The 25,389-nt window shown below is 32.4% G+C and overlaps 1 protein-coding gene across 2 annotated transcripts; it reads left to right on the forward strand.

Moving 5' to 3' along the window:
• The first annotated feature begins 801 nt into the window (after positions 1–801).
• LOC143915494 (uncharacterized) lies at positions 802–24,798 on the forward strand. Of its 2 annotated transcripts, none has more exons than XM_077436182.1 (5): positions 802–901; positions 10,676–10,944; positions 13,256–14,316; positions 14,442–14,586; positions 24,148–24,798. In XM_077436182.1, exons 2-5 carry the CDS (start codon positions 10,809–10,811, stop codon positions 24,366–24,368), a joined length of 1,563 nt encoding a protein of 520 aa, XP_077292308.1. In that variant the 5' UTR covers positions 802–901; positions 10,676–10,808; the 3' UTR covers positions 24,369–24,798. The 2 variants fall into 2 exon arrangements, with proteins under 2 accessions (XP_077292308.1, XP_077292309.1); XM_077436183.1 differs by having other exon boundaries at positions 803–1,054.
• The last annotated feature ends 591 nt before the right edge of the window (positions 24,799–25,389 follow it).

A 25,389-nucleotide genomic window follows, 5' to 3' on the forward strand; every position in this document is an offset into this window, starting at 1 on the left:
CCCGCTGTGGGGCTTCTCCTACATTTCTTCAAATATGGGATACGCCGTTATCGATCACTGTCAAGTAAGGATAAATACAATTTTACCGAAAATACTTCAGGGGGTGATTTTGGGACGGTGTGTGCTGGGCCGGTCTCCTTGACGAGCCAGAATGTTAAATTACAGAAAACACAAATATCGGAAGGCAAAGATCGAAAATCGAAAGATCTTAAGTCGAAAGATAAAAAAAGGGTGCATGGTAAACGGTACATACTCACTTAATTTGCGCGAGCAGGATACAACAGGAACAAGAGGAACAGGCTTTTCCTCCCATATTAATGTGCGCGCGCAGAATACGGGAGGAAAAGACTGTTCCTCTTGTTCCTGTTGTACCCTGCTCGCGCAAATTAAGTGAGTATGTTCCGTTTACCATGCACCTTTTTTTTATCTTTCGACTTAAGATCTTTCGATTTTCGACCTTTGCCTTCCGATATTTGTGTTTTCTGTAATTTAACATTCTGGCTCGTCACGTAGACCCGTGCTGGGCATGCCACATTTTTTTCGCATGTTTAAAAGTATCTAAAAAAAACCATGTGCCACGTTCCTTGCTGTGTGTTTTCGCCCTAAGGTGACTTGTCCACTATGGCGTATATGAAAAATATGACCCCAATATTTTTTAACAGTTAATAAATTATACCGAATTAAATTTAAACAACAACACCGAGTTTTATCATTGGTCGATGTGTACATTCACCGCACTTTTCGACGACACTTCGTGCACATTATGCAAGTGATGTACCCAATGTAGTGCGACACTGGTGTCAGTCTGTAAGTGGTGGCCGCGCGCGGCGGACGCCACTGGCCGCGAAATACTTCATACAAACAACTCAAAACGAGCGTGACATAAAAAAACGCAACGAACGTAATACATTAAATTATTAACCATTTAATAGCGTGCATGCTATTGAAAAATTATATTTAAAATAATATGATGTAACTCAGAATTCAAACGCTTCCGGAAAAACCTCGCGGAAAATTTCGATTTTCGGTCTTTTAACCAAATTTATACGCAAAGGTGATAAGATATTCTAATTGTGTTTAACAATGAAGTGGTGATGTAATGTTAATTCTTAAAGTGTGTTATGCTTACATTCTTGTATAATGAGGATAGTTATTTGCGACGTTCAAGATTCATTGTTGTGCTATTTTTTTGGGGTTAATGTTATTTCAATTTGATAATATAAATATGTACATATATTATATGTTATATGCATTTCCTCTAAGTTGCATTCACATTTTTTTATGTATGTATTTCAAATACTCGAAGAACTACTTACGATTGTATACATAACAGATAAGAAACATTATTGATACAACTATTGAACATGTGTACATATGTATGTACATATGCATATAGGCGATATAGCGATATAACATTCTTAAGATACCTTTCAATGATGTTTACAATTTTAATTTCATTGTTCAGTAGTTTTCAAAAGTTTTACAATAAAGAAAATCGTCGAGGTTTTCAAAAGAAAATGTTACATTTTTATAGCTACTAGTCTTTGTATGTTTTTATCATTTTGATTCGATTGAAATTAAAGTTCATTTTGATATCATATTATTAGTTAAGTTTGAAGTTTCATATAAAGGTTCTAGAGGTGAAAATAGGATTTATTTTATGCAAGTCTCTTATAAGTTTGCCTTGTAATATAATATATGTAATTAAATGTGGTAGTAAATATTGATAGTGATAGTGATGTTCAAAAGGCATCTATATACAGTAAGCTGGAGCAAAAAACGTGAATTATGGATTTTCATCGATGGACCTAGTGGAAAACTTCAGTCATATCAAGGGAACGTTAAATAAAATTCATTTATTTTCAACAATGTCTTGTGCTTCCAACCAATCGATTTATCTCGACAAAAATTTCTTTTCAATGTCTTTTTTGGGAATAGATTTGATTTTTAACTATTTCAAAAAATGAATAAACGCTTAATATTCATATGTTGAAAATTATTTGGGTTGATTGCGGCAGGTTTTGACTGATTAACGAAAATTCAAAGTCCCCATATAAAGCGCGCTTCGCTGGCAAATGGAAGCGCTATTTTCAGAAAGTCGTCATTTTTTTCATGTTCCCGTGATTATTTTGAACATAAAAGTTGTTGAAAGCTTCCTTGGATATATACCTTTAGTTTGAATATAAAAAAATATGATTTGGTTAAATATAAGAAGGCCAAAATTACCTATTTTGAAATGTTTTACGTTAAAACAGGTCATTTTGGCCTCCTTATATTTCATAAAATTCATCATTTTTTTTCAAACTTTTGGTATTCAAATTAAAGATATATTACTGAAGAAAGCTCTCGATGAATTTTATTTTCAAAACAATCACAAAAACATGAAATTAATGACGACTTTCCGAAAATAAAGCTTCTCCCATACTAAACACTCATTGCGATCGTACAAAACACCAATTGTATGGGAACTTTTGAGCGAAACAGCGACTTTGAATTCTTTTCAATGGGTCAAAACTTAGCATAATCAACACATATACACTTCGATAGGAGAATTTAAAGCGTTTATTTTTTTAATACTAAAAAAAATAGAAAATATTCTGGAAAAAGAGATATACATATGAAGAAAACTTACTTTTTAGACATTTTTGTCGAAATAAATCCATTTGTTCGGAACACAGGACATTATTTAAAATCAATGATTTTTTTTATTTAATATTCTCTTGATACAAAAAAAGCTCTCCGATAAGTCCATCGATGAAAATCCAAAATTTGCATTTTTCGCTTCGGTCTATTATAGTACAACCCCTAAAAGAAAAGTATTGGACTATGAAACTTTTACTAAGAGACACGTACTTGATCTAAAAAATCTAAAATTTTCAGTATAAGTACGTACTTATACATGTAACGATTCCTTTCAAGTAGGTTTCCTACAAAAAAACCGTACCTACATATAATATATTTGAAACGTGATAAAAAATCTAAATCAAATCAGGAAGTGTTTAGCGATAATTTGTTGTATTGTTAAATTAGTTCAAATTAACGACTCAATTTTCCACGAACACACTATTCCATAATATGTCCATACGTTAGCGCGTTTATTTATTTGGTATAATACTACAATAAATAGGCGTGGGCAACCTTGAGGATCGCACACTATAAAGGTTAGGCTTGTCTGTTTGCGCAACCAATTAACTATTGCACAATCGGTCGAGATCTGTGTTCGGTTACTTTTTATTGTTATTTTGTTTTGTTATTTTTGCCGACTAATGTCACGGTTATTGTTTCTTTGCTGGGCGCCGAATGCACTCTCGAAGCCTTGAAAGTTTGCTTTAGAGTATATGAAACAAAAACAAAAACAATTCGAAGAAATTAAAGTCGTGACTTGCGAAGTGTAGAGATGGACGGGATTGACGTTTTGACATTTGAGAATTAGCAGATGACATACGAGATCCGATTCTTCATTATTTCAAATGTCAAAGACAATTAAAGGTTAATGAACGCTATAACCACACTAAGCAATACCCTTCTACAAATGTACGCACGTATTTATGTACTTAAACATTGGATCGAAATGCTACGTACTTCCTAAATTAGCTAAATATTTCGTACATAAATAACAACATTAAAGTTGCCATTTTATAAAAAATCATTTTGTATATCATCATTGTATTGAAAATTTGATTCGTAAACATCGTTTGAATCAACAATAGTTTCATTTATTACGATCACTTCATACGTTTTTCGCTTAACTTTGACGCAACATTACGGACTTACTGTAAGTCATCAGGCCAACTAATAACTGTTTTTGTAAAGCGTTGTTCTCGCACTGTTCAATTATTTGATTAATAATACAATTAGAGTGATGATCTTTCATTTATATCGATTTTAAAGGCAATGCATTTTCTGCCTCGTTATACATACGTCACTAAAGTGAGTCAAGCGGATAAATTCATTTCATACTTATCAATACTTATCTTGTGACATGCTTTTATGCATGTATGGACATTGCAAAATTGAAAGGTTTTCCTCGCTTTCATTGCGTTCCCGCATAGTTTAAGTGTTTCCTTTGCCATTCTCTGAGGCATTCGCTTTGAAAAAGGATGTTTTTCCCAGTCGTATCCTGCAAGAGAACAGTATCGGCTTTTGTTTATCTTAATTGCGTTTTCCGTCACGGTGTTAAATGCTCTTATGAATAATGTAAATTTTAACCCTAAGCACTCGTGCAGTGTAATGCAATTTTATTTTATTTTATTAAGCTAGGTCATATTGCGAATTTGTACTTACGCGTATATGTATATTATAATAAACCCATTGTTTATTATACTGTATTGTTATGATTCTTGGAAGTTCGATTTGTTACATATACCTTGCAAAAAGTCGGTGATTATATTATAATAAAATTATTACTCACTCATCATATTGCAGCCTTTGCTTTTAATAAAACGAAACTTGCAAATAAAGTGCATAATGTATGTATTTTTCAAATGATTTTTATTACTTTTTTATATGATTCGAACGCGTTAGCAATACGGAAAATGTAATTGGATGGAATTTGTAATAAATTTTAATTAAAACATCGCATTTACTTCATAAGTGAAAATAAAAACAACGGAAAATCGATTTAATTTCGAATGTATATTTTAATTTAAATTCAAATTTACACACTTAAGTTCAATTTTATTACAAAATGTAATTTTTTTTTGTTTCATACTCCAATTATATATATTTAAATATAATTCTACATACTTTTACCATGTAAACATTTTTTGCATTGAAAATATATTAAAATACTTGGCTCTGAATTCACTCATATAGGAAATCAATTCAGAACCATTCGTACAAACAAATAATATTGTTAACAAAAGCTTTTTATTAGTGATAAATAAATTAATAAAAAATAAAATTAGATAATAGTACAAAAATGAAAATTTTTGAATAAGATAACAATACAAAAATGTAAAACCTCTTAGAAGATTTGTTTTATATGACCAAATATAAAAGCTTGGGGTGTAAATAAACATGTAGTATATTACTTTTAAATCATGTCTGGACAGAAGCTTGTTAAAAATCATCAGTTTTTATTAAATGTATTCAGTATTGGCGAAAAGTACATAAATGCCTGTACCTGTCTAATTTATCCAGTAGTGAACGGTTAAAATAAAAGTATTACAAAATTGAATTCAACTTCAAAGTTGACACGTGTCTTCAGTTGTATTTGTATTATATTAATATATTCATTTTTTATAACTTTCATCTTAAAAACAAATTAAAATTAAAAAAAGTAATTATCGCCACATTCAATATTCGTCGTCCGATTCCTCTCATCTAAAGGAAAAATTAACTAAATAGAAGTTATATATTAGACAAACATCAGTCACATGAATACTTTTTAAGCTTCAATTTTGCAAATTTGTACTAAAATCAATCAGAAACCTTAACTAAAACAGTCAATTTTCCACAATACCTAATTGGCAATTCGTACATTCGAAGGACTGTATTCAGCCAATTTTCCGGTTTATACCTCGAATATTGCAATTACAAGCGATATTATATAACAGTAATGAGATAACACTACGCTTGCATATTTATGCTAGAAATAAAACTGAAAAACGAGAGAGCCGGACAGACATCTTGATTATTCAAAAACTTCACGATCCGCCATTGTTACGGCGATCGGCGAAACGTAACGTTACGCACCGAATAAATTATGAGGGGTTCGATTCCCTCCAGAGGACATGCTGATTCGAAATCATCATTCTGCCATCCCTCTATAAATGGATTATACTCTTTAGTTTATTCTACTTTCAAAATATATAAGTATTTGTGGGTATTTCAGTCTTCGACGTGTTGTTTCGTCGTCTATGCAATCGTCGTGTGTGCGTACGGTCGTGTTTTACGAAACAGGAAAAATGCTGACAACGAATTCACTTAACAACGAACAATAGACGGTTACCGTAATCGTCGGTTCAAACTAAAAAGTTAAATAATCGCACTGTGAAAACGGGCATTTGCAGTTATATGGGTCATTGCATACGGATATGTGCAAACCTTTCTTCATGTAAACGTTTGGCACAGAGCGATTCGTTTTGGACTATGAAATACTTTCCAAAAATTAAATGGCTTCAGGTTTTGACGATTTGTGTATTCAAAAGATAAACTTCTTATTGATAAGATTCCTGTGACAAAATATCTAAATGAAATTCGAGACATACATAGAACGTTAATCTAAAAAAGTTCAATATTCTAATGCTAATAGAAATAACTAATTTGTTCGATTTTCTGAATTATTTTCGATTATTCATACAATAATGTATTATACCTACGTCAATGTATTATATATGTAATTAAATTCAAATCCCATTTCCTGTTACAATTTACTGATTTTATCTGTTTATTATACAGTCCGTTCAAAATGGGCATCATCAAATATTATAATATTAGTTGTTGTGATTATCATTTATTCTTTTCTCTTTAATATAAAGCAACTAAAAGTTCATTTACTAGATCTTTCTTGTCCTTTCAGTCTATTTATTCGTTCTAAATCTAATAAGTACAAGTCTATCATGTATTCATTTCATTCTTATACCTATGTATATACCATTTGAAAGGCAACGTGTAACGATAATTTTGCATATGTAAAAATATTGCCAGCAAGTCTAATCTATACCATCACGATCCTTGGCAAAACACACCTTTTTGAGTGGTTCCGGAGATATTTAATCGTTCCATTGACATAGATTTGACAGTGATCGAGAACTGTAATCCCCATATTTGAAGAAATGAATGAGTAACTTGTCGAGATAACAAGTTTGCACATTTTAAAATTTTCAATAAGTAGATTTTCTAATAAGTAGGTTTTCAATAATAACTTTTCAATAAGTAGGTCTCATAATGTATTTCATTTTTTATACACTCTTCTCAGATCGTTCCGATGCGACGAGTGTACTATGTATCTATATATCTATTACCTATATATCTATTTTTACATTAAACACAACACCTTAGGTCAAATATTGTACAGAAGCATTGCAAGCATTTATACAAGGCAAATACGATCAACATCCACAGGGACATCTATGGAGAAATTTGCAGCATTTATACAAACCAGTAAAAAATCAAGAAATCAGCCAAATAGCTCGAAATTAGCGAGAGAGATAGGACAGGGATGTCAATTTCGCAGGGACCGTATCAATGAAAATCCGATAAATTGGAAATCTCTGATAGGAAACAATCTACCTGGAGTCACAAACCAAGATCTGTCCAGCATCAACCAATGGGACTCGAACCCCTGACCATTTTGTTTCAAATCATTATATATTATTTTTATCTTTTTACTAACTATTTTCTGATAATCTAAACAAAAAGCAGCCCCATTTTTGGGTTTTAAATTTATTCATATTTTGTATGCATATTCCACATACATAGCTTAAAAAAAATTAGACTATGAAACATTCTCTGACAGAAATTATTGTATCTAATATATAATTTGGAAAGAGACTTTGTATGTGTGTAACCTTCGTTCGTTGGGTCGTATTTTTTTTTCGATTCAAAGGATTCGAAGTCCTCGGGGGCAAAGGCGCCGAGGGCAAAGCCACCTTCGCACCGAGGGCAAAGCCCTAGGGGGTGGAGACCTAGGGTACGAAGCCTCCGAGGGCGAAGCCCTAAGGGGCACAGCCGTGGGGATGTAGGCGCCGGATTCTGGTATATACATACAAATAATTTCAAAAGATACTTACTATATATGTTTGTTTGTTCGTGAAAGTCAATTTTATAAAAAAAAAAACAAATGAGTATTCAAATAAATTTATATAAAATAAAACTATTCAAATAAATTTAATAAAATGTTTACTAATAGATTGGTCATGTTTAAGCGGTTTATATTACAAATACCGAGCGAAGCCGAGTAATACAGCTAGTAGTATTATATTACACAAACAATTTTTTGCCACGTGAATACTACTTTACTGCCGAAAACGAAAAAAGGTTAATTAATGCAAACAAAAACAATATATACACATATTCTTTTCAATATACTTAATTTATAAGAAAAAGCTTTTAAAAATAATATTTTATCATATTGGGTATAGCAGAACGATGCTTAATCGAATTATTCTTTTAATTAAACGTACATAACATACATGAGAGATAGAAAACGCAATACGTGGGTTAGAAATAAAACAAAGGAGGTTGATGTAATTATGAGAGTTAAGAAATTGAAATGGGCAGGTCACGTGTCAGATAGATAGACGAAAGAAGTGATCGAATGGTACCTGAGAGAATGTAAAAGGGTGCAAGGAAGGCCAAAAGGGAGATGGGTGGATGATATCAGAAAAATGTGTCGGATGAGACGGATGAGAATTCCTCAAAACAGAGACGAATAGAAGTTTCACGCAGCAGTGGAAGCCGAATGTTGACTGGTTGCAGACTGTAGGTTGACACAATTTGTCCAGAACCGGGATCTTGAAATCAGCCAAGCTCCTCTAAAGTTTGTCGACAATATTTGGGATCGTCATCGAACGCTGTAAACAAATAAGGAGACGATTAAACCATGAGTTTCACAACAGCCTAGAGCATTTCGAAGACCGACCCACCCACACGGTTCGGCAGCTCACCGTGGCGTTTCAAAAGAGAAGCAAGCCCACACACTCGCAAACTCAAATTTGACGATGTACCTACCAGAGGTTGTTTTCCTCGCACAATTAATTCGTCATCGCGTTCTCCGGTCGCTTCTTGTCCGGGTATCTCCGGATCTTCAGTGTGCTCACAGGAAACGGTGAATTCGCCCGTAGCGATCGGTGCACTTAACCGGAATGCGCTTGCGAAAAAAGTAGAGTCGGTGCCGGTCTTAAAAACGAGTGCTTTTCATCATTTTTCGAGTCCACGAACTACTTTCTCTCCGAATCCCAAAAATAAGTACCTGCATCTCCTGGCGAGCCTCGTCCGGTAAACTTGACCTTAAAGTCTCGTGTGTCCATTATTGAATTTCAATACGTAGCACTCGATTATTTTTGACCAGTCATTGGAATCTGAGTTGATCTACAATTGGACCAGCATATTTCATTCAGATTCATCTGGAACTGTGAAAAAATGATCTTTATGATTTAATTGTTATATATTTTAATTTGTATGATTACTTTTTGCTTATATTAGTATTGAAAACTATCTGCAGAGTTTTACTCACCATACATAATGTAATGATCAACATAATGTAATTGCAAAAATGTAATGAAGTACACCATAATGCAATGATCCAACAAATAACCTCTGATCTTCTCTCAGCCCCCGTCTTTAAATTTGAATCATTTAATTAGATCAAACCTGCCTATTTATGATCAGAACAGCTTCACTCGACTTTTGTTACCTTAATTGTGGGACTAATCTTCTTATTTACTACTTTGTCTCTCCCCTCAAGTGAATGAACTCCTTATAATAATAATAGCTTTTATTCCAGACGATGAGGAGAATAGTGCAATCCCCAACGCCCATATAAATAATATATAGATTTTAAAATAAAAAAAGTATTGAAAAATAGTAAACAAAAAATAAATAAATAAATACATAAGTAAACATATAAATATTACTGATAATAAATAATAATAATAATAAATAATAATAATAATAAATAATAATAATAATAATACTCCTTAATAATGGATACTCCTTAACCTCTTCATCGCCATAAGCGCACCGGAGCGCGCTCCTTCGTATTTAAGGCTATGACTCGGAATTAATTTGGTTTCTTCCCAGTGACATCTAAAAATATCCTGTGATACTAATGAAATTGAAAAAAAATCAATATTTTTCGTTAGTTTGTGACACTTATAATAAAATAATCGAATCGGTTTCTACAAACGAGTGGCGATTAAGTGGTTAAGTAAACGTCAAAAATATGTTGTTAATCAGATAATCATAATACAATTATCTATTAAATAACCTATTGAACTAGAATTGGTTCCAATTTATCCAAAATTTGACAATCTCCCAGCATCGTGATGGTCTCATCTACATAGAGCAGTAATATGCAGTCATCTGTGAATTCAATTGAATCGACTTAATGATTAATATTGTGACCTATAGAGCGCTCCATAAGGTTTTGTCTCTTATTAGAATGTTCTGAACTCTTCTTCGGGCAGGAAAAGAGTCCTGATTGAGTCGGGATCTGATTTGACCAAAAATCGTCCAGAATATATTTTCAAGGAGATATCTATGTAGAAGCAATCTTTGTTCTTATTTTTTTCACTAATCCTGTTCACGAGCAGGAAAACTTAATACATAAACAGCTTTCTAAACTATTATATTAAAGATACTGCATGTCTACTACGAGAATATTCTCAGAACTTGTAAGAACTACATATTTTCCTGTAAGCTCAAAGTATCAGCAAACAAAACAAATACAAAGTTCTACTTATTATTTAAAACTAAATGCTTAAGCACGTCTCCGTATTACAATCGACTTTAAATTAGGTGCGTTTACCCCAGATACTTCAACGTAGCTTACGATTGAAAGATTTTTCGCATTGTTTTAGCGTACAGAACAATTACCCACACAGACAATGCGTGTGCAATTTTATCGCAAAATGAATAATAACTACTTGCCCCAAGGATCGCGTTTAGCGTTTATGGATATTTATTTATTGTCTTTCAATTGGTCGTTTGGTTGACACAATCTTTGCAGGAAACAAAACAGTTGAACGTCGTTCTCATACCTCATAGAACACCATAGATATAATCAATACGTACTTAAGTGAATAATTTTAACTTTAACATGAGTGAATGCTAATAGTGATATACATAGAAGTGTTGTGATCATGGGGGCTGCTGCTGGACCTCGTCTTCTGAGGATGGCCCCTTTGAGGCATAGTTTTGCAGCACCTTCTCCTGCCAAAGTGCCACCTCCAGACACCTGGGGTTACACCAGTGATGCTGATTGCCGTGCCAAAAAAGGTAATTATAGTCAAAATTCATACTTAATTCAAAATCTTGAAGCTTGGAATCATAGGATTGCAATATTTCAGCATCAGAATATTTCATGCCAACAGAATGATACTGATTTGATCTCAAATGAGATCAAAACCTAATAGATTATAATTTACAACAAATAGATAGTTTTGTTCAACATTTAAATCCATAGAAAATATGCACTGCAAAAGCTCTCTTTTATTAATAAAACAATCCATATATACGTATATTAATTATCTTAGCAGAAACCATTTTAGTTCAGTTTCTTATAATTAAAACAGAAAGTACTTTCAAACAAATTTCAAAATTTAATTATGAAAGTAAATGTATGTATATTCTCAATTCCAAAAATGATTCTGGATTATCTAAAATTTATATGAAAATTAATTTTGAATCACTTTTGGTTGATTTAAAGGGTTAGAAGCGTCATATTAAATTAATCATCGTGATACTCGTAAATAAAAGGAACTCGTGCCCTTTTTTTTGACCTGAAATAATAGGATGATTACATGGAAATATTATTTTTATTCGTGAAATTCATTCGCTGTCTTAAAATCTGTGGCAAAGTACTGATATTTTTAATGAAAATAATCTGTAAGTTTTATCTTCTATTTCACACATTTCCGTTACATTTACACAAAATACCGATTAACCTTTCGAATTAAACGTCAAATTAAGATTGTACGTAATAAGTATGAAAACTTGTGCTCGTTTGCATTTTGGTTCGGCTAACTGTTGATCTCGTCGATGACTTTTAAACTCGCGCCATGGGATGTGGGAATAAGGTAAATCATTATGGTCGTTATATTATTGTAATTAACGGCTCTTTTAATAATTTGATAGGTATAAAATTTAATTAGTAAGTTGATTGTAGGTACATATGTTCGTGTCTTGATTTCATACTAAAGTTTTATTATGGTCATATTAAAGTTATGCAGTTATTATTAACTAATAATAACAGTCAATTTTAATAATAATAAGCAATTAAATTTTCCCTCTATATTATATTATACATAAATATAATAGGTATTTGGTAAACATATTGAAACTCGTCAAAAGTATCTATTGCTTATCCATAATATAAAATTTTAGGTGCTTTAAATTTTTTGATAATGTAGAGTTAAATTATAACGCCAAAAAGCTTACTTAACTGTTTTGGATCTGCTAAATTTTTTCAAAATAAAAGGAATTTAAGAATTTTTTTATTTTTTCTAATACACTATCTCTAATTTCAATCAAATTTAACCAGGCGACAAAAGTATTTTCATGTAAAATTATATTTTTATTAAATGGTATCGAATCAACTGAAACTAAAAAAATCCAACCTTTTACTTATGATTTTCTTAAGTAATATTTTAAGAGATTTTTTTAAGATTGTATTCCAAGTATTATATACGAAGTTAAGTTGAAAATAGATGAAGCTTTATGATCGAGAAACGAGTGATTTGTATCCAGTATCTAGCCCTGATCACGTTTTCATGGTTTCTAACAAACATGTGTATTTATTTCTACTTGGGAAAGGTGACATAGCTAATGGACCCAATTTTTTTATATTTTCCTAAGATGGTGCTATCGGTTTATCTTTGACATATGAACCGTTATATTTGAAAGTGGCTGGAGAACAATTTTAAATTCCAAAAAAACTATTTCTGTTTGACTTAATTCACATATTGTTATCCATTATTTTAATTCCATATGTCCAGAATCTCGGAAAAACTGAATAAACGTATTACAAGCCACAAATATTTTTAAATATTGTTAAACATAAAAAGTTATATTTAATATTTTGTGAGATAGACTTATAAATTCAACAATGAAATCAGATAAATTGGAAAATCTGACAAATACCCAAGTCTGACCAGCTGCACTACAGATAATACTCGGAATAAATTATTTTCAATGAGGTTAACCCATGGGGTCGAAACCTGCAACCACCAAGCGATGCTGGTTGTGTGTATGCATATTAATTTAATACCTTGAGTTTTTAATACGTTTTGAATTAAAAAAATCGTCATAATCATAAATGAGGAAATACATCATTGATAAAAATATTAGTTATTTGATTTTGCCTGGACGATTAATCGATCTCAATAGTAAAAACTTTTAGTTTTGGGTCAAGGGCTACATTAAAAATGACAATTTATTTTCCAGTGCCTTTAATGTGTATACTATTCTAAGAATCAAAATGGGTACTCATTGCATTTACATATCGCAATTCGAATCGGAAATGAGATGTACATATATAGCTGTATCAATTTTCGAATGTTTTATTGACCCTTTTGTCTTTTGTTCACAGAAGAAGGCATATGGAGCCACAATATATCCCAAGGCTGGCGAAGACTACGCAGACGTTGTTCCCGTCTACGAGCTGGTACTTCGGTGCGTGAAGGTTCACCCCTCGACTCCACAGACCGTGACTCCCCAATACCAGCTGAGTCACGATCGAAATACTCCCTTCTGTCGGACAATGGGGACGAAGCCGAAAGCGAGGAACGAACCCAGGAGTGTTCAGGCAAACTGTCCCTTAGAAACCGAGTCAAAATACTCAAATCGTCCTCAGTACGAGCTGGGGGTTCGAGCGTCCAAGAACTACAACGCTCCTTGCGAGGAGGTCTGGGTCGTCTCCAAGCTGGCTTACGCAGAAGGAGAGCTCTATCTGTCCAAGACGTGTTCTGCACCCATGCAACATTCTACGTTCCTAGTCCCACTGGACCCACCTCCCTACCACCCAGAAGATCCCCACCCAGATCCGAAGAAGCAAGCATAGACTACAGAAGATCAGTCTGGGACGTTGGAAGAAGGACTCCTACAAGATCTGAAGACATATCACCACCACCTAGAGCACCCAGACTTCCAGACAGAGCTACTTCCGCCAGGAGAGGCAGCTCTCCAGACGTGTACCACCACAGAGAAAACCGCATACCCAACGCACGACCTACCAAACTAGCTAGAAGTCCTTCCCAGAAGATTTACAACGAGGACAAATACGAATACAGAATGAATGGACTGCACAGAGGGAATTCGACAGCTTCTAGGACTTCGACTTGCATCGATAGCGATATTCCAATCAAAACACCGCGCCCCTTCAGTGAATATAATAACAACGATAGTAGATCTAGTCATTACTTGTCGCGGTACCCTAATGATAGGAATAGTTATTGGGCTCCTACGGTTCCCGAATACCAGCCAGTTTATACGGAACGTTTGATTACCGGAAGTGGACCTCGTGGGTTACCTCCTAGGCCAGGGTCGAGACCTCCTGCTCCTGCTCCAACCCAAACCCAAGTCCAGACCCAGCAGAATCGTCGTCACGTAGAACAAAGACCGGAAGAACGTGACGGCTCGCTTCTTACCCAGGTACGTGTGTGTTTGTGACACTCCTCGTATTGAATCATATTACGTCGGTGATTTTTGTGTGAACTCGTACAAAGTCCAAAGTGACGTTTGCGGTCTTGATTTTGATTCACTGTTATTATTTTTAGGTGACTTTTACCAAATGCGCCGGTGGCAAGGGTCTTGGATTCAGCATAGTAGGAGGTCGGGATTCGCCGAAGGGAAATATGGGAATTTTCGTCAAAACCATATTCGAAAATGGACAAGCTGCAGAGTCAGGACAGCTGAAAGAAGGTGGGTGCATTTTTTGTTATCACTAAATAAAATATTAATCTATTTGTTGTGCGATATTGTATTGAGTACACACATATATTAGAAAATTTTATATGTACTAATTTTTTTTAGTTCAAATAGCTTAAAACTATACAGCTGAACTTTAGCTCGTTGATTTGTTTTGGGTGCGGCACAATAAACTGATGAAATGCATTTCGGATTGTTTTTGGCTTGGTACAAATAATAAAACAGCTTTTGAATGTAATATTTTCTTACGAGGCAATCATTTTGTTCATATTCAAGGTCATTTAAGTCATCATTGTTGTATTTCTACCATCGTAAATATGTACATACATAAACATTGAAACAACTAAAATGGTAGGAAAACCCAATTCAGCGTTCAACCTTCAAATTTAATCATAAAATCCGTATTATTTTTTTATAATATAATAAATACCTACATATTTACCTTTTAATAGATGTTTGAAACCAAAATTGAATATAATAAGTATTTGTATTTGTATCACAAACAAAGATATTAATTTGAATCAAATTAATGCACAAATCACTGCTAAATATCAAAATCGAATTGTTTTCTTTGTTTTTACAAAAATTTCAAATTATTGTTTCTATTTAATAAATTTAATTTATTTGACTGTTTATTTTTTTGAAATTCATCAAATCAAATTGCATTGTTTATGAACAAATGCTATTTGAAGTTCATCAGCTTATTGTGCCGCATTCCCCGCCTCGCTTAGAAAGTGCAATACGCTAAATCGTGAAATGTTATCTAAACAATTACACATAAATTAAATTTTAAATTGAAAGCTTCATACAATATTTATACAACAAATTCAATTGAATTCTTGCGGTTTTTTATAGCAATTTGCGGTTAACATTATATTAGTACAAATCTAACATATATGTATAGTCATTCATCATAGCGGTTGACGTATCAACAAATACCGCAGTGAATATACATATGTATACTGGCGCCAGGCGTTCCCCAGTAGACTTTGAAACTAGTTTTTATAACTCGATATCAAGCAGGAGATTTCCGCATCGATTGACATAAATGTTTAAAATCAAAGTATCAATTTCGACATACCGATCGAGTGAAAGAACACGATATATAAATCTCTATGCTACATACAACATAGACGTAATTTTCTATGAATCTTACAAATAATTATTTTATTTCATTTTAATGTTTATACAAACACTTCAGTTCTGGAACGAGGCCTTCGAACATCCGTTCGAGTGAAAGGTTAAAACGTTCATTAGTAGCGAACGTGTGACAATTTGTATTGCACAAAGGTGTATAAATGCACCTCTAAAGTGCAACCAACCTGAATACTTGATTTGTAAACGATTCTACAATGATAATATCACGCTTCGTAATCCTAACCTTAGTCTCTTTATTGTAAAATACAATGGACATATTCGATATATCTTATCTATATATGTACATATAAACCCTAAGCACTTGTTCAAGTATTAAGTAGTATCAATGAGTTCCTGCTCTGTCCTATCGGAAGTAAGCAAGCAAGGGTTATACATACATACATACATACATGTATTGAGCTTTAATATCGAAAATTATGGTACACAGGTACTTGATTTAAAATCCGGTTTTGTCTCACGAAATAATGTCGGGTCAAAAGGAAGTGGGTTTCCTACTAAAAATTTCGTGAACTAATGTCTATTTTTATTATAGCCCGCGAGCATTAGCGTAAATCACACCGTAGAACGTCGTTGACTTTTATGTTTGTAATCGATTTCAGTCACGTACAAATTGAATTTATCGTATTTAAGGATGTTGGGGATTTGCCGGAAGAGATCGAGTGCTGGCTCAATTCGAAATCCGAAGATGAATGTGAACATAATTTTTTTCATAAAGATTTCCTTACAAATTTTCGCGATAAGTTACATTGAGCAGTATTTTTAAAACCATAAACATATATTTTAAGGCGTACATTCTGATATATTACAGCTTCAAAAGTACAAAAGAATTATTGTCTTTTTCTGTACATTAATACATACATCTGTACATTATTACCTACAGATCCAATGTACTTGGAATGCAAGAATGCTACTTAAATTAAATTATATGCAGATTAGCATGAAATTAGGTACATATGCATACAAACATAAAATAATTGAAAGAAATCAAATGAGACATCTTCTTGATGATAATATGATATGAATGTATCGATCAATAGGTTAAATCTCAACTAAAAATCAAAAATACACATCATCTAATTGAAATTCTGAAATGGAAGCAAAATTCTTGCTATTAACTGAGAAAATTATATCTAATATCAAAAATTTTTAATAAAATATCTCAGATTAGTAATGACCGCAATAAGAAGAGAACATAAAATAAGCCAACCATTTAAATGGTCAGTTTTTTCAAAAATAGATCAGTAACGTTAAGTTAAATTTTGTGATAATATTCTACAATATATGTATGGACATACATATGTATGTAGATATAAATGAACTGTCAACAAGCCGCTTATTATTTGAAGTATTTTTTGACAGATAATAATAAAGCAGTCAGTGATCGATAATATAATTTACTGAGAACAACCAACGAACTTACTGACCAAATAAATACAGGCCATAAAATAAATCTGAAAATAAAATAGGTTTTTTATGATTATGGTAACGATGGTGATGATAAAATATACATACGAAGATGATCATCTTCAAATTCGATCTGACACAGTTCTGTATTAGTTACACTGATATTTCAAATGACTAAGATAAAATAATTTACAAAAGTTTTTAATGAATGCAAGAAGAATAGATCGTGAACGGAATATATTCTGCATTAATACAATTGGGACACATGCTCATAGAAAAGCTACTAAAAACACGGCAAGGGTAGAAAAAAAGATTCGCAGAATGACCCAGAGGTAATTGAAACCGAATAACAAATAAATGCTTGAATTTCAGACTTGTCTTAACTGGAAAAACTTGATCAAGGTAGACAGACTTCTACAGAAGGTCAATACTTTTTACACATGTATTAGACATGCATGTAACGATTCCAAAAAAGAACAACATTAAAAAGAAAATGGAACATATACTTACATTATACTACATATAAGGGCATCTCTTTATACAATTGATTAATGTATCTGTTATGACACCGTTGCGTTCCGAATCGTTTGCAAGACGACACGTCTCTCCAAAATTGATACGTCTCACGATCGGCAGAGCGTAACATCTCACAAATCGTATGATACGCTTCTCTATCTGGAAAATAGTTATTTATGACTCGTAAAAATCAAATGTGGGAGCTGAATTGGGTCTGAGCTAAAAGTTTCAAACCTGCACGCGTAGCACAAGTCACCTTATAATTACGTAGGCGAAAGCCAATACACCTTCGATGATGAAAATCCGCGATGACGATCTGTTTTGCAAAGCGCCCATTTTAGAAAATTAGCATGCTAGCATTATAATCATTCGTCTGGACGCTTTCGAACGAGTTATGTGGTAACTGTAAAATGCTTTGATTTCTATTGGGTATGACAGCTGAAAGGTAGTCTAATTGCTCTTTAGTATGAAAATCTAACCGTTATATTGTAAATGTCGCTTTAGATCTGTAAGTGAGACGAAAATATAATACTTGCGGAAGAATAGTCTATTTAGATATGAAACGACTTGTCGCATGATTTGTTTGTCGTGAAGATCAATTTTAGGATCATATTAAAAATAATCATAATCATACTAAATATCATAATCATACTAAATCATAATCATACTAAATATCATAATCATACTAAATCATAATCATACTAAATTGTTTAATGATGATTTAAGCCCTTGAAAGACATACCACTTATGAGTTTGTCGATATAATAAGCCGCAAATTACTCAACTAATGAATCACTTAAGAACGAACTGAATGGATTTGCAAAAACTGTTGCTTCTTCTTAGAGTTAATGATGAAATTCTGAATGATAGAATTAAGTAAAGATGAAAATTACAAACGACAAAAATCAGTTGGTTAAAAAATAAGGAATTTTTTATGCAACTATCTGAATAATTGTCATAAAAAGTTGAAAATACTGTCAGCTGATTTAAATTATTATGTCAAACGATTATAACTTTGATTAAAATCATGTTTTGATAGAAAATTAAACAATGTTTTGATTGAATTGAAAAAGTTAAAATAAAATACACGTTTATCACGTATTTTTTTAATCATCTTCTGGTGATCAGAATAGCCTCTTAAATTTTTATTAAGTCTTTTTATTCATTCGTCTATCTATGATGGCTTTCATTTTATTTAAAAATTATTTAGTACCATTACAGAACCACTTAATACCGTCTATGTATTCAACTTATGCGAATTCACTAGTTTATCTTCACTTTATTCTTATTCCCTCTATTCAAATCTGTCATTTTAATCCTAAATACATGAACTCCCTCCATTAAGATATGCATATAATTTTATTTTATTTTATCTTTAATTTACACCAGGAAGGCCTGACAGGTAACTTTACATCTGACATAAATATTACTATTGTACAAAGCACATTTCATACAATTCAGCGTAATTCGAGATTGCTGAAATCTTTCGAGAAAATGGGTAATGTTCACAATTTGTTGGAACCGTTTCAATGAAAACCAGCTAAATTGGCAAACTCTGATAGGAAATGATCAACCTAGAGTCACAAAAGGAAACAATCAACCTGGCCAGCATAAACCAGTGGGATTTGAACCCGTGACCACTCTGTTCAAAGTATTATACGCTAAAACTAGTCTATTCTGCTGATTATAATTTAAGATGAAAGTATCTAATGACCAACGATCGGTGTTAGATGGATGCTTTTCGCACAAAAAATGGCTCAATATTGTCAATTTATTAGAAAAACTACGTTTTTTTTGCTCTCTTGCTTTGAACACTAATGGAGGAGTCTATAGTTATTTGAAAAGCATCCTTCGAACGCTGATCTTTGCTAATGACTGCCAAAACTATGCGATGCGCGTCTACGGGCCCCAGTTTGAGCATCGCTCAGGCATCTACACATTGTAAAAAGGATCCCATATCTTATTGTTATACAAAATAATGACTCACCATCGCATTAATCATGTCGTGACTATAATTTAGAGACATCATAGTATCACCTACGTATCCATAATTCGCACACACCTCACGTGGTTCGCACGCTTGGGCGTGTTTCCTGGTGAAGGTCGGTCAATCGTCGTGGTTCATGATTTAAAAAAAAAATCAATTCGAATGTCTTAATTTGATATGCACGCCCGACACTTTAACCATTGCGAACTTTGACCGCGGTTTCGAAAGTATTCAATTAAAACAAATATTTAACCGTTAAATCGATCACGCGTTTACAATAACGAATACGTTCTGGAATGTTTGGTTGGTTTTTTGTTTATAGGATTTTGGTCATGTGACAAATTTGAACGAAATTGTACGTTAAAATGACTCAACGTCGCATACGTTAACCGTCTGAATTAATAACGATCGTTTGGCTCTTTTTTATTCGAACACATGTGTGTATAAATAATAAAGCATCGTGATTCACTTTCAGGCGTATGCAAACTTTAACTTAAATATATTATACAAATAAATCCAGTACATACAGTTAATAATACTTCTGACATTTTTCAAGCTAATTTTGAAAAAGAATTCCCAGAAACCCTCGAAATGGAATGATGATAACATTACAAATAGTCCCATATCATTTGAATTCCGAGTTTTATGACCGTTCTTCAACATATGTACCTCAAATACTTATCACTGAATGGTTCAAATATATTTTGACTTCTATCAAACCAATACCATCAGATTCTTGCGATTTCAATTTGCTTTCATTATGAAGCACATTATTCTACTAATCGTTTTCAACCCAGTTTTTGTACCAATCCATCAATTATGTATAGCCGTTTTCCGTATATCTTCAGTACGAAATGGTTTAACTTTCAGAATCGTTCGAACTCGGTTTCGCTCTCTTTTAATTTTGATTTGTTTGCCTATCTACTTGATGAAGTCTTATCTAGCACCTGGACAGATTTTAAATTGATCGGTTTGACGTAAATTTTGCAAAATCCGGTTTTTTTTGATACGCCAGATGTCTGGCTTGCGATTCATACCTCCAACTTCCGTATAAATAAATCTATTAGTGAAGTAGCAACATGTATGAGAGATAACGAGAGCCTATAACGCAAATTTTATAAGATATAGTGTGAAAAAGATAAAGTTATAGGCGTTTAAATATTTAAAATCTGATAAAACGAGTGAGGGGCAGAAAGTCAAACAAACAAGGTTACTATGTAGCTGTTACCAATTGGTTAGCTGTCACTGTCTCCATACTTTTAGAATTTTTAAACATGACTATGACAGTTAAATTTCACTGTCGAATAAGCGGAAATCTCTATCGGTGGCCAAACCTCCCAAAATGGCGAAGTTTCAAAGCGATCAGAAAAGTTTAGGTTGAGACCACTTATTTTCGAACGAAGTGAAACTAATTAAAAACTTGTAAAATTAACCAGTGATATCTCAACTACATATCTATGGCTTGGTGTTCAGATATTGTATGTCCATTTTTAAATTTCTATCGAATTTTAATTTAGTATCGAATTTTAAGTTTGTAGATGCTGGATTAATTCCAGGTTTTTCATTTCAAGGTAATTTATGTATACCACATAACTTACCTTGAAACGATAAACCAGAATTATTCCAGAATCTAAAAACTTTAAATTCGATACAAATTCAAAAATAGACACACAATACCTGTGCACCAAGCCAACGTTTTAATATAACCCAGTTTGTGTGAATAAACAATACATAAAATAATAATGCATAAAATAATAACAATACATAATAACAATACATAAAATAATAATGCAAGGCATTCCTTATGCTATATTTTATTTGATATTTTTACTTTATCTGTTATTATTAAATGCTATTTTTTATGTTTATGTATGGATGTATTTATGTTTATGTTTAATTGTTATTTTTTTTTTTTTTTTTTTTTATATTTTTTGACCATTGTGGCGCTTTAGGAATTCCTGTTATGCCACAATGGTCTGTTTAGAATAAATAAATAAATAAATATGTATGTAGAAAGAGTACAAATAGTATACTAGGATAGTTACATACATACATATAATGAGATTTTTAAAAATAAAGATAAAGATATAAGTAAATAAAGTATTTTAAACAATATTCTTCTTATCATAAAAAAATAGTAGAATAGATTGTTTTGATTCCGTTTTGACCGGCACTGTATATATGTAAATCTTAAGTTGAATTGATTTACATACTTTCAATTAATAAATTCTGCGAAAAATATTGTTGAACCCTTTAATACAATCAAGTGGACTCAATTTTATCATTGCATTAGATCGATCGTTAAAATAAATATAATAAATAAGACTGACTTCGAGGAATTCGCGGTGACGCACTCAGTACTTCAAGTAAACATCATTAAGTTTTTTCCCAGCCTCTTGTTTATTTATCTCGACTGGTTTAAGTCACAGTTTATGTTTACATGAACTTAAAGAAGGTATCTGTATATCATATTTGCAAGACTTCAAACAAATCTGAAATACCGTCAAGATCAAATCATTCTATACCGGTAGAATCATCATTCGAAAAAAGTACGAAGATAGAATAATAGCACACATTCTCAGATTGCTAGATTTAGGTCGCAAATCTTCCATTGTATTCCAAAACATGGACATGGAAGCTCATCTGATTCGCCGAACGTTTATCTGCATGCCTCATTACTCCAGCACTTCTCGTTAGATGTTGACCTTCGTGTCTTCAATTTAACTGCTAGCTAGTGGGTCATGCCTTTATTTATTATTTCTGTTTTTATATAGATATGTATACAAAAAAAAAATGGAAATTGTTCTTTGATGAAGCCACGCCATGTGAGTGTGTCTGCGAGCAATTCATAGTGTTAAGAGACACCTTTAAAAAAAATAATAGACCGTTATTGTGCAAAGTCCTATTTATAAAAATTAACGTATGCTAAAAGACCGTTGAGGTTTTCATTTGATTGTTTGTGTCATCGCTTTCAGACGCTCGGTGATTCTAAATCGGTGGTTCGAAAATTAGATTATTTATATAATTCAATTATTTCGCTTATATAATAAAATAAACTGAAATATATGTAATATATGAATGTAAAAATAAGCATGTAAATCGGCATTCTTTTCAGTAAATGTAAACAGCTCTTATCAGTAAACATAGTGAAATATAAAACTGGCCCAATAAATGCATAGTAGCTCGAGAAAAAAATATGTATAAAAAAATTATATTATGAACTTATTTCGCTAATTTTGTCACTTAAGCACGTTTATAAAAATATATTTATCACATTTTTTATTATTTCAATATCTAAACGCACTAATCGAGCGGTAAACGATCTTAAATTGAGTTAAAGAAAAGATCGTATGCGTATGTAAAGAGAATAATGGAGAGCGCATCACTCCATCTCACTCGCTCACGTTTGCATACCGAAACTTACGAGCGATAATCGTCCCATCCCGTCTAGGATATTTCATATAGTAATATAAAATCTTTTACCGATCGAATCGGTAAGTTTAGATAAAATAAAAAATATTGAGATTGAAAACCAATTCTTGCAAACGTAGTTAAATATAGAACTGGTCCAATGAAGTCATAACTAGAGGTAGGACCGGAATCGTGCTTTTTCCAGGAAACAGACCTCAGAACTACAAAGCTAGAGTGCAAAAAAAAAGTTCATCATAAAAATGAACAATGAATGGCGCAAACTTGGTCCGTTCTTTAGTCATGAGAGCTCGAGAAAAAAATGTACAAAATACATATTTTTGACTTTTAAAATTCGCTAGATAATTAATTATAAGTATTCCAAAGCAATAAAAATTTACAATTAATAGAAAAAACGCCTGACTATTGATTTAAATACTCACTTTTGGCACAGCAATACTATATTTTGAGTTAAAGACTACAAAAGCCAAACATCTGTAAAAACTGTACATTTTTTTAATCGCTTATACCTCATAAACGAGAGAAAACCAACAAAATCATTGTCATATTCGAATTTAGTGGGCTAAATTTAGTATTAATTAATTTGATTAATCTCCGCTCCGTTATTTTTTTTATTGCTCAGTGTAATTCGCAATGAATGTGTCAACTTTCTATTTATGACTAGTGTTGTGCCCGTTGATTTCAACGGGTGGTTAGGGAACAGAATTGATACACGAATTAAAATAGAGTTATATGTTTTATATAAGTATAATGTAAGGTGATTTATAGGCGCGCGCGCACGTATTATTATTCGTAAAAAGTTAAGTGCGCACATTTCACGATCACCAATCCAACCCGTTCGAAATGATGAATGTGTGTACATATGTGTCACCCGTCGCTCGGCCTGACGTCACATGACGCTTCACCCCCCCCCCCCCCCCCCACTTCACCGCGTCTTCTCGACCACTTGACTCTGATTGGCTGTGTATCCACGGTCTGGCACATATCCACATACATACACACATCGTGTCCGTTTTTGTATATGTACATTATTATATACTAATCGAAAGTTTTCCTTCCAGGTGATGAAGTAGTAACTGTCAACGGGGTGACAGCAAGTGGTTTGACACATGCCCAAGCTGTCAGACTCTTCAGGGACGTTCGCAGAGGTCCTGTAAAGCTCCAAGTCAGGAGAAGAAACACCATCAATAGCTCTCACTCTGCATCTCCAGCTCCATCACCATCGAATACTCCAGGAGGATCTCCACCTCCAAGACCCTCAAAACCGCAACAGCTCAGATGAATTCAAAATTTTACTGAATAGTCCTCTTCTAACAATATCAAGGTCGAGTTTCTAACATACGATAATACAAAGATCAATAAAAAATATATCCGCGAATCCAAAAATAGATCATTCAATACTCACTTTAAAAATTAATGACTGTCAATTTTTTTTTTGTTCGAATGTCTATCTCATATAAAACGTGACCACATACATACATATATATGACTTCCGGTTTAGTATTTCAATTTTTATTTAATTCGGTTTTATATTAAAAAAAAATATTTTTATAATTAAATTAAAATAACCAAAAATATGCTTGTAGTTTTTAATGATTTTATTATATTATATGTGGCGTTGAAAGAATTGATTGGATGCATTTATAAATGAGTGATTTTTTTATCTAGTGATCATGAGATGTGAATAAATTTAACGTTTTTTTATATATATTATACATTGTTATAGAAATAATAATTTAAGATGTAATACTATCGGAGATCTTGCATTTCCTTTTGAAGCAGCATACTTTTCCGCGTATACTTTAATATTATTTATTTATTCCTGCGTAAGAATTTACGACAATGAATTTTATTCAAGCAGATATTTATCTTGAAACATCAAACATTTGTTTTACAAAATCTCAACGACAATAAAATGCCAAATAAATTTATCATATCCATATAATAAAAAAGCGCGTATGCATATTGAGGATTTTTATTACATTTTATATCAAATAAAATCAATTCTTTATTTATTTATTGTTATTTTTTTAAATAAGATAAAATCATGTTTTAAAAAATAAAATGTAAATAAAAATGACTCAATACTATTGCGATTTGCATATTGAATGAATAATATCGAAATCTCGATTTGACCGATTCAAAATTACACAATCGTATTGCTGTCGCTCGTTTTTGACCCTTTAAACGCTGCCTTCATGTAACTTAATATTATAATTCATTTTTATTCATTCGTCGAATTGATTAAATCGAGATTTCCTCTTAAGGCGAATCAACTGTTTTGTTAGAATTTTTTTTAATAA

Source organism: Arctopsyche grandis, chromosome 8 (assembly GCF_051622035.1).
Source record: "Arctopsyche grandis isolate Sample6627 chromosome 8, ASM5162203v2, whole genome shotgun sequence".
Classification (NCBI taxonomy): Eukaryota; Metazoa; Arthropoda; class Insecta; order Trichoptera; family Hydropsychidae; genus Arctopsyche; species Arctopsyche grandis.